Genomic DNA, 10,408 nt, shown 5'->3' on the forward strand with positions numbered 1-10,408 from the left:
AGCTGTGGCCCGGACCAGGTAGGTCTTCCCGTTCAGCGGCCAAGAGAACGCGGCGTCCACCTCCTCCCCTGCGGGCAGCCCCAGCTCGGCCAGCGGCCGCGCGCCGCCCTCTAGCTGCCGGTCCCGGAACACCCAGAACTGCGGGCCTGCGGGAGGGAGCCTGCTGAGCAACTGCTCCCACGCCCCGCGCGTCCCCGGGGGGCGCCCCACTCACCACTGAAGAGTAGGATTCGGCCGTCTCGGTGCCGGGTGTAGGCAGCCTGGATGACATTCACCTGGGGGGGCAGCCCCTCCCAGAAGCGGTGGAGCCTGGCCGGCCGGGGGGACACCAGCTGTCCTGAGGGCTGGAGGCGCCAGAACCAGGGGCCTGTGGGAGAAGGGATGGGCCTGGAGCATGAGGTGGCAAGTGGTCTTGTCCCCCAGGGTGTGTGGCTGGGACTTAGTGCTGGGTGGAAGGTCCATCTGGAAATCAAAGGGCCCAGTGGCTCTAGGGCAGCGGTTCTCAATCCTGGCTGCACATTAGTATCACCTGGGCATCTCTTTAAGATCCTGATTTCTGGGCCTCCTCCTCCGGAAATTCTGATTCTTTGTTAGTAACGTTGTGGCCCCACCCCATAACAAAGAAACAGAATTTCCGGAGGAGGAGGCCCAGAAATCAGGCTTTTAAAGAGACTCCCAGGTGATTCTAATGTGCAGCCAAGGTTGAGAACCATTGCTCTAGGGTGACCAGATGGCCCAGGACTTTCCTTCTATCTCCACCCCCACTTTGTTTGTTTGTGTTTCAAATACAAGCAAAAGTTTATGAGAACCATTGCTCTAGGGTGACCAGATGGCCCAGGACTTTCCTTCTACCTCCACCCCCACTTTGTTTGTGTTTCAAATACAAGCAAAAGTTTATATAGAAAGTCACACAGGTAGAAGTGAGCCCTGGGATAAGTGAGCCAGCTGGGCTGGGTGGGCTCAGGAGGCAAGTTACAGAGGGAAAAGCAGGGCTTAGGACAGTGATGGTGAACCTTTTGAGCTCGGCGTGTCAGCCTTTTGAAAAACCCTAACGCCGATACCGGTTTGGCTCAGTCGATGGAGCGTCGGCTTGCGGACTCAAAGGTCCCAGGTTCGATTCCGGTCAAGGGCATGTACCTTGGTTATGGGCACATCCCCAGTTAGGAGGTGTGCAGGAGGCAGCAAAGAAAAGAAAACCCCTAACAACTCTGGTGCCGTGTCACATATAGAAATGTTTTGATACTTGCAACCATAGTAAAACAAAGACATATTTTTGATATTTATTTTATATATTTACATGCCATTTAACAAAGAAAAATCAACCAAAAAAATGAGTTCGCGTGTCATAGGTTCGCCATCACTGGCTTAGGAGAAAAAGCAAGGATATAGCCTGGGGGAGGTAGGGGCGGAGAGGCTCAGGTGAGCTTCAAAGAGTGTCCGCTGGGGAAAGGAAGGGATTGGGGAAGGGAAGTCACTGGTGTGCTCCCCAGAGAGCCACTCCCACCCAGCTTGAAAGTCCACATCCTGGGAAACCCCACACGCCTGGTGGGTCACCCTAAGTGGGTAGGAAACCAACTCTACGGGGCCGGGGAACACCCGGAGTGACTCACCTTTAAAGAAGAAGGTTTCCCCACGGATGTTGGCGATAGCATCAAAATTGCCATCACATCGATCAGGGACAGGAAGGGAGGGGCTGAGGAGGAAAGGAGAGGTGAGGAGAAAGGGGTTAGGGCTCCTCCTCTCTGTACTTCACCTTGAGGACAGCCCTATGAGGCAGGGACTCTTACGAAGCCCTCTCACCAAAGAGGACTCCATGGGTAGGAAACTCCCCCAAGATGGCAAAGCTGGAGGAGGACTCACCTGCCTGGGGGCTGGGCAGGGGGCGGGGGAGGAGGAGCCAGGGGTTTCATTGTGGGCTCATCATATGGGGTTTTGGGTCCTTTCCCTGTAGAGAGAGTCAGAGAGATCTGTGTTCCCCGACCCTGCTGCAGAGGCCACATGGGGAGCACCCCCCCTCACCCCACACACAACTCCCTGTACCGTAGAGCTGCTGCAGGCCTTCACGGTCATCCTGGGACAGGCGGTACTTGGTGGGCTCCCCGACAGGACCCTGGTAGAAGGGCCTCATGATGGAGTCGGGCGCAGAGGAGTGGCCCAGGCCCAGTGCGTGGCCAAACTCATGAACTGCCACCGCAAACAGGTCTGTCCCCTCACCATCTGGGGAGGAAGGGAGCCTGGGCTGGAGCTGGAGCAGCCAGGAAAGGGGCAGCAAGGAAGCCCCTGGGCGTGGGGCCTGCTGGCACAGGAACAGCCAGGGGGCCCTCAGAGGTGGTCACAGTATCCTGTGCCCCAAAGCCTCCCCGAGCCACCTCATCCTTCCTGCACGAGTTTACTTATTCAGCAAATATTTTTGCTTGGCAGTGCTAGACACTGGGATACTGGGCTCAAATGACCCTTAGAACAGGTGAGGGAACGGGCAGGAGGAGTCAGCCTGGCCCAAGGAAGGCCAGCTTGCACTGATGGGGGCCTGCCCACAGAAACATGGGGGAGGGGAAGCAGGAGCCCCGGTGCACACAATTCTCTCAAGGCAGCCCCAGCCCTTGCAGTTTCCCCCTCCCAGCTCCAACCAGTGGTCTGAGGTCCGCATCCCTCGACACCCTTCCCAGTCCCACCCGCGAGGAATGCTGCTCAATCACCTTGACTTCTGCTCCCAAGACCCTCAGAATCCCACTCCCTCCCCCATGGTTCTTCCACCTCCGCTCCTCCCATCTCTGTGGGCCTTCCCCATCTCTCCCTGCCACAGCCTCCACCACTCCCCACCTCCCTGGGGTCCTGGCCTCTCCTCCCCACCACTGCAGCCTTCATCCATCTCCTCAGAACCCGCAGCCTCAGCATGCACTCTCTGACCGCAGTCTGCTGGCCTGGGCGCCCAGCCTCCCTCCCAGCCTCTCTGAGCACAGAGGCCTCTTCCTTGGGGACCCCGCCCAGGCGCCAGGAGCAAGCCTCTTTATGTTCCCAGCTGCTGGCCAGATCGCAGCTCCTCATCCATCCACAAGCTTCCTGCTGGCTCCTGCGAAGCAGGTGAGAGGCCAGAAGAGACAGAGACAGTAAGAGGGGTGAGCAGCCCCCAGGAGGCATAGATTCCCCCCCGAGGTTGATCTGCTTCCTGGACATCTTGAACTGGCATCAGCAGTGCGGAACACGGGTGAACTGGACATGGCCTCGGAACTGAGAAGCAATTTTCTCTCAGCTCCTGAAGACCACTAACTGGGGGTCTAAGAGTGAAATGTGTAAGTCATAAAAGGAGCAACAAACACTTGCCCTCATTTGCTTCCCACAGAACCTCGACCTCCAACCACATTTGCAGGCCAGGATGCCGAGGCACTGAGAGGTGAGGTTCACTGACAGCTGAAACCAAGGCCGAGTCCTCTGGCTGTGCTGTGCTGCTTTCAGCAGTGACTGCGGATGGTCTGTCCGCACTCGTATGCGCTGATGAGCCCCTATGTCCTATGTTGCCTGTGGGTTTCTGATCGCTCTGGGTCCTTTTTCTGAGAAACGAGGAAGTTGGGTGGTTTGTTGTTGTTGTTGTTGTTGTTGTCCTCACAGGAGGATATTTTTTCCATTGCTTTTCAGAGAGAGTGGAAAGGAGGGAGGGAGGGATGGAAGGATGGAGGAAGAGAGGGAGGGAGGGATGGAGACGGAGAGAGAGATGGAGAGGGAGAGAGAGATAGAAAGAGGGAGAAAGAGAGAGAGAGAGAGAAACATCGATGTCCATCGGCTGATTGCCTCCCCCACTTGCCCTACTGAGTGAACCCCGAAACCTAGGAATGTCCCCTTGACTGGGAATCCATGCTTGAGCCAACACTCTAACCACTTAGCAACACTGGCCAGGGCCAGTTAGGTGTCTTAATCAGGTAGCTCTCTTTCATCTCTCACCGCACCCACCCCTCCTCTGTCTAGCTTCTCCTTTGGCCACACCCCTTCCTTGCATTCTTCTCATGCTCTGCAGCTGGAGGAAATTACCCAACTGTGCAGATCAACCCCAGATTAGACTAGGGGGGTCCTCAACACCTCCTCTTAAACTTGCCCTGGGCCTCGGCTGGAAGCTGCTTTGCTCTCGGCCTCAGTTCCAAGCCCACAGCCCCTTAAGTTACCACCCAGGTCCAGCCCCCAACTCTTAGATGACAAGTGCTGACAAATGCATTTCCTATTTCAAGACAGGCCATCCTTTGTAATTTGTAATTTCCTGTGTACCCAGAACAGGTAGCTTCATCTCCCCCATGCTCACCTCCTGCCCTGCCCTGTTCAAGGAGCCTGCTTTGCTCAACTCCTCTAGGACAAGAACAATGCCCCACCCATTCGTCCATGCCTGCACCCTTCCATGCTTCCATCTGTCTGTTTATCCGTCCATCCACCAACCCTTTCTTTCTAGTAACTCATTCGGCATCCCCGAGTGCTCAAGACTCCCGCATCCTAAGACATTCCCTAGACCTGTCAGTCCACTGCCTCGGTTCCTCTCACGCCTACCCTGCTGTGGTCTGGATTCTTCCCCATCCACCAAGCCTACAGGCACTAAGGTCACTTCATTCCCAGATGACCAAATCCAAGCCCATGTCAATCACGGGATTGGTTTGCCATACTGACCACTTCTTTTTTCACTCTTGTTCTTGATCACCTTTTGGCCTGTTCTTTCTTTATTTCTTTGATTCTTCCTCCCTTGATGCCTTCCCCTTTACTATGGGGCTCTCCACAGCTCTATATTCGACCTTCACATTCAACACTCTCCCCCTCACCAACCCCCCAGTACCTCTGACTCTTAAATCTGAGGAAGGGGGCAGATCAGGTAGCAGCTGGCAATGAACAGAGCGCTACTCTGTGTCAGGCCTCATGCAGAGCGCTGGAGGTGAATTACTCATTAAATCCGTAAGTCCACGCTACCAGCAGGTAATGTTATTCCCATTTCTCAGCGCAAAAACTACACACCACGCTACCAGCAGGTAATGTTATTCCCATTTCTCAGCGCAAAAACTAAGCACACTGAAGTCAAGTAACTTATACACATAGCAAACAGGATCCCAGCCTTGAGTTCTGCTTCAAGCTTGCAATCTTTTGTTGTTGTGTTTTGTTTTTGAGAGGAAGAGAGAGAGAGAGAGAGAGAGAGCGAGAGAGAGAGAGATATTGATAGGCTGCCTCCTACATGCCTCCTACTGGGGATTGAGCCTGAAACCCAGGCATATGCCTTGGGAATCAAACCTACAACCTTTCAGTGCAGGGGATGACACCCAACCCACTGAACCACACAGGCCAGTGCGAGCTTGTGTTCTTAAATGCTGTGTTACACAGTCTCACTATTGTGGCTGTGAGCTCTACCTTGCCCAGATCCTCTCTGAGCCTGTGTGCCTATTCCCTGGCTGCCCGCTTCCTCAGAAAATCGCTCTCTCTCCCTCCCAGGCCCAGCAGGCCTCAATGGCTGACTGATGCAGGACTAGGAGAGCTGGGCACTTTGCCTCCAGGGAGGACCAACCCTGTGACACCATTTGTGCTCCAGAGCTCCGAGTGGGGTCAGGCTCCTCTGGAGCCGAGACCACATCCTTGCTCAGCTTCTCTCCCGTCTTCTCCTGCTTCCCTTTCCCCTGAGAACGGACCCCTGAGAAACTGCTTGCATAAGAAAGTACATCGTGAGCTCCAATTCTGGGGAACATGACCTAAGTCAGAGGAGTCCAAGCTCTAGAGCAACATACTGAACCACCAATGCACTAGTTGCACTGACTGCCCATAAGCACTGCAGACACACGCCCCACCTAAACTCACCCCTGCCTTCCCCCAGCCTGCTTCTCCTGCTCCCACACTTCCCACCTGCATTAACAGGACTGTCCTCCAGGGGCCAGCACGCCAACCTCCTATACCCTTTGCCCCCAGGATCCAGTCAGACCCCAACCTTTGCCCATCCTGATTAAACTTCCCTCAGAGCCGCCCGCCCACTGCCCTCCATTCAGCACCTCCCATCTCCCACCACCATCTCTCACAGTGACTCTGCAGCAACTTTCTGCTGTCCTGTCCTCTTGCCCTGCTCCGCAGCCAGTGGCATTTCTAGAATGCAAAACCTTCCACATCTATTGCCTTCAGAATCCTACAGTTCAGATTCCTCCCCATGCTCTCCAAGGCCCTTTGTGTGGCATAAATCCTTCCATCCATCCTCCATGGTCTCTCTCCTGACACTGTATTTTTTGTCTTCCAGCCCCAAATGTCCTAGGCCAGTGGTTGGCAAACCGCGGCTCTTTGGCCCCTTGAGTGTGGCTCTTCCACAAAATATCACCTGCGCACGTACAATGCAATTGAAACTCCGTGGCCTAGGCGCAGAAGTCGGTTTTCGGCCTGGGCGAATCTATTTTGAAGAAGTGGCGTTAGAAGAAGTGGGGGGTGGACATATAGGATGAACGAAAGGAGAGAGACGAAACAAGTATAGAAGACGAGTGTGGATGGGAGAGTTTGAAGGGGTCAACCTCGGCGAACGTACCTCAATCAGATTGAGGACGTTTTTAGCAAAGGCCAGCTTAGGAGTCCCCTAATTCAGTTAATAACAATGCACCTACCTATATAGCTTAAGTTTAAGAAATTTGGCTCTCAAAAGAAATTGCAATCGTTGTACTGTTGATATTTGGCCCTGTTGACTAATGAGTTTGCCGACCACTGGGCTAGGCCATTTCTCACCCCAGTGCTCTCATCCTTGACCACCCTGACTACTCAGCTAGCCACTGGCTTGTGCTTCCATATTGTGCCTCATCCCCTCCCTGTATACTCCAGGAGAGAGGGACTTTGTGTGCTGGCTGGCACTGTGTGTGTGTGTGTGTGTGTGTGTGAGAGAGAGAGAGAGAGAGAGAGAGAGAGAGAGAGAGAGAAAGAGAGAGAGAGAAAGAGAGAAAGAAAGAGAGGAGAAAACAGAATCACTGCCTCCAGGAAGTCCCTGCAACCGAAAGCCTCAGATCAGTCCTCTCTCTGAGCACCGCAGGCTGGAGGACTTCCCTGTTGTAACTCCCTGTAGTTGTGTCATGATGTGTAGCAACTGCCACTTACTCTTCTGACTCAGCTGCTGCACAGAACTGCGTTTTCGCCTTTTTAAGCTCTCAGCCCCAGCTCGGAGCTGGGCATCTAACAGGCCTCTTTGGTGGGTCATTCCCTATGTCAGAGCGGCCAGACTGTGGCGCCCAGTTGCTTGGCCAAATGCCAGCCTGGATGTTGCTATGGAGGTTATTCTGTGGATGTCATTTTAAGTAAAGCAGGTAACTCTCAGTGCTGTCGGGGGGCCTCGCCTCATCAGTGGAAGGGCTTAAGAGCAAACACTGGGCTTTGCCAGAAGAAGAATTCTGCCTTCAGACTGCAGCATAGAGAGCCTGCTTGGCTGTCCAGCCGGCTGGCTGGCCCTACAGATTTTGGACTCAAAATTGCCACATCAATCCTCACCTGAACTTCCAGCCTGTGGACCCGCCTTACCGATTTTGGACTTGCCAGTCCCACCATTCCGCGCACCAATTCCTTAAAATAAATCATGCCCATGTGCACATACTCACATCTTATTGGTTCTGTTTTCCTGGAGAAGCCCAGCTGATACAGCCTCCATCGATAAATGTACTTTAAACCTAATTCTTAAGGACAGACAGACAGACCTGGGGAGAGGACTTCTCAGAAGAAGGAACATTTGTACCTTTTGACCCAAAAGTCCAGATTTCCTCATCGTCGAAGTGAGTGTCCCCCGAGATGGAATGTTCCCCGGGGAAGAAGGCATGGGCGAGGGTCCCCCCCTGCCCGTCGAAAGGGTAACTGTCCTGGTGGTAGGCCCGGACAAAGTCGATGAGGATGTCAGCCTCCGGTGGGCCCTGAGAACGCACCTCCCGGAATTTGAGGCCTGACTCAATACCCCAGGCCGCCAAGGCATGGTGCATGAGCGTCCGCACAGTCTCCTGGCTCAGTGCAGAGCTCCGGGGGAAGGAGAGTACCCTGGGGAAAGAGGAGTGGAGGGTGAGGATAGCCTGGGACACAGAGACTAGGGCCCAGCAGGCCAGCCCCGGGTGGGGTAGGCACCAGGACCTACCTCCACGTCAGGGTCCGCTTCTTCCAAATAGTGCCGCTCAGGGCATAGCGCCGGCGCCGCCGCCTAACCAGCTCTGCCACCCCCAGCACGTCGGGCAGAGAGCAGCGGGGCTTGTGCATGGTGGCCATCGTCATCGGGTCTGTGCGACAGGTTGGGGGAGCGGGATCAGCAGAAGGACAACCTGCCCTACTCATGGTACCAGCTAACTGTCCACATGGGGAAACAGGTTCAGGGAGATGAAGAACTTTCCCCCGCTTGGATTTGAACCCAGACAGTCTGATTCTGTAAGCCAGCTCATCCACACCAGCACCTGGCCCTGGAGGGCGTGGCTGCCTCCAGGTGGTGCTCAGAGCCTCAGGCAGGGAGCTTCCCTGAACCTTGGCAACTGGGCTCAAGGAAGGAGCCCTGGGGGTGCCATGCAAACTCCTCTCTGAGGCTGGGAACCCTAGGAGGGTGCCCACACCCCACACCCCACACTCCACACCCCACACTAGAGCTTCCAAGACCCTATCGTGATAAAGTCCGGAGTCCCCATGCTGGTTGGGTCTCTGGTTTCCTGTGACTAACCACCCGCTCCTGGGTTAGAGCTGCCTGGAATCCCCTTTTCCAGCTCAGCTCAATTCCCAGCAGTCTCCTTCTCCTCACCAGAAGGTCAAACCTCACCTCGATGGTTGAGGTCACAATGTGTCATTGAGCCCATGTAGATGCCAAGCAGGGCAGGGGAAGACCCTGCCTTCCCTCGCAGCCAGCCAGGAACCCACCAGTTCTCTCTTCTTCCCCATTTAACCCAACAGATGAGCTGCTCAGCTCTACCTCCAAAGTGTGCACTCTGGCTTCAACCCCTTCTCATCACACCTCCCACCATCAGCCCTGGCCTGGACCTGCATGACCTCCTCGCTGGCCTCCGTGTTCCCCACCCACCACACTCCATCAGCAACCAAAGGAAATGTAAAACTACAAAACAGACCAAGTTGCCTTCCTCCGTCAAACCCTTCCGTGGTTTTTACTGTGCTTCCGAATCCAACCCAAACACCTTTCAAGCCTCCTCCCACCAGGCATTTGCTTAGCTCCTTACTCCTCTCTCATCACAGGTGCACAGCCTGTGCCTGCCACAGGGCCTTTGCACTGGCCTGGAACACTCTTCCCCCGCATCTTCCCGTGGCGGGCTCCTCCTCGTTGTGTCCTATGAGTTCTCTGTGTTATAGGAATTCCTCTCGACTCATAGGACACCTTTCAGAGGACCCTGGCCTGACCAGACCAGCCCCTCAATACCGTTAGCATTTTATTTTCTTCGAAACACCACTATCTGAAATGATCTTGCATATTTCTGTTTCTGATCTCTTAGCAAAGTATCTGTCTCTAGAAGTTTAGCTCTGAGAGCAGGGACTTATCTACTTTGTTCACTGCTGTAGGAGCGGAGCCTGAAATGGCCTCTCACGTAAGAGATTCTCGATACATACGTATTGAAGGAGGAATGCTTGGGAATTCCTTGGGTTAGGACCTGAGATCAGCATTGTCATAACCCCCATGATTCAGTGCGAGCCGAGGTTTAAGAACAGCTGGGTAACGGTCAGGCTGGGGACACCTACCCAGGAGGCCGGTCTCAGGCAGCCCAGCAAACCTCTGCATCACCTTGATGGCATCCCGGAGCTTTTCGGAGCTCCGCAGCTGGGCCTGGGCTGGGTCGGGCGGCGGCAGGTAGCCATAGCGGGTCAGCCAGTCCTGGGCGGGAGAAGTGAGCAGGTGAATCGGGAGGGCGGCAGCGATGGGACCTGCCTCCCCACCGCCTTCTGAAAGCCTCACCTCTCACCAGTTAGGAACCCAGGGCTCCCCTCTCTCGGGCCTGCCCTCCAGCCCTGGGTTTGCAGTCTTCATCTAGAGCCTAGTCCTGGTCCCCACCTCCCCGCCCCCAGTCCCATTCCAATCTTCAAATCCCGGGCCCAAACCTGACGTTTCCAACAATCCGGTTCCCAGCCCCCAGCCCCAGTCCGTCACTCCGTGGACGTTTGAATCAGCCCTCAGCCTGACCTAGGCGTCCAGCACCAGCTCCCCTCTGCCCGCGCCCCTGCAGATCCCCGAGGCCGGGGGACCCCACTCACCAAGCCCAGGCTCACGTCCTTCCAATCTTCAAATCCCGGGCCCAAACCTGACGTTTCCAACAATCCGGTTCCCAGCCCCCAGCCCCAGTCCGTCACTCCGTGGACGTTTGAATCAGCCCTCAGCCTGACCTAGGCGTCCAGCACCAGCTCCCCTCTGCCCGCGCCCCTGCAGATCCCCGAGGCCGGGGGACCCCACTCACCAAGCCCAGGCTCACGTCCC

At 55.3% G+C, this 10,408-nt stretch overlaps 1 protein-coding gene across 1 annotated transcript in view; it reads right to left on the bottom strand.

Moving 5' to 3' along the window:
• Nucleotides 1-10,408, bottom strand: part of MMP25 (matrix metallopeptidase 25) — a 12,360-nt gene that overhangs the window by 918 nt on the left and 1,034 nt on the right. Inside the window, exons 2-10 of the mRNA XM_015558531.1 lie at nt 10,189-10,235; nt 9,679-9,811; nt 8,090-8,228; nt 7,703-7,995; nt 2,041-2,217; nt 1,861-1,945; nt 1,611-1,693; nt 215-367; nt 4-146 (exon numbers count right to left, since the gene is read on the bottom strand). Of these exons, the coding sequence (XP_015414017.1) occupies nt 4-146; nt 215-367; nt 1,611-1,693; nt 1,861-1,945; nt 2,041-2,217; nt 7,703-7,995; nt 8,090-8,228; nt 9,679-9,811; nt 10,189-10,235 (1,253 nt within the window). The remainder of the gene's footprint in view (nt 1-3; nt 147-214; nt 368-1,610; nt 1,694-1,860; nt 1,946-2,040; nt 2,218-7,702; nt 7,996-8,089; nt 8,229-9,678; nt 9,812-10,188; nt 10,236-10,408) is intronic.

The sequence above is a fragment of the Myotis davidii genome, unplaced genomic scaffold (genome assembly GCF_000327345.1).
Source record: "Myotis davidii unplaced genomic scaffold, ASM32734v1 scaffold1334, whole genome shotgun sequence".
Classification (NCBI taxonomy): domain Eukaryota; kingdom Metazoa; phylum Chordata; class Mammalia; order Chiroptera; family Vespertilionidae; genus Myotis; species Myotis davidii.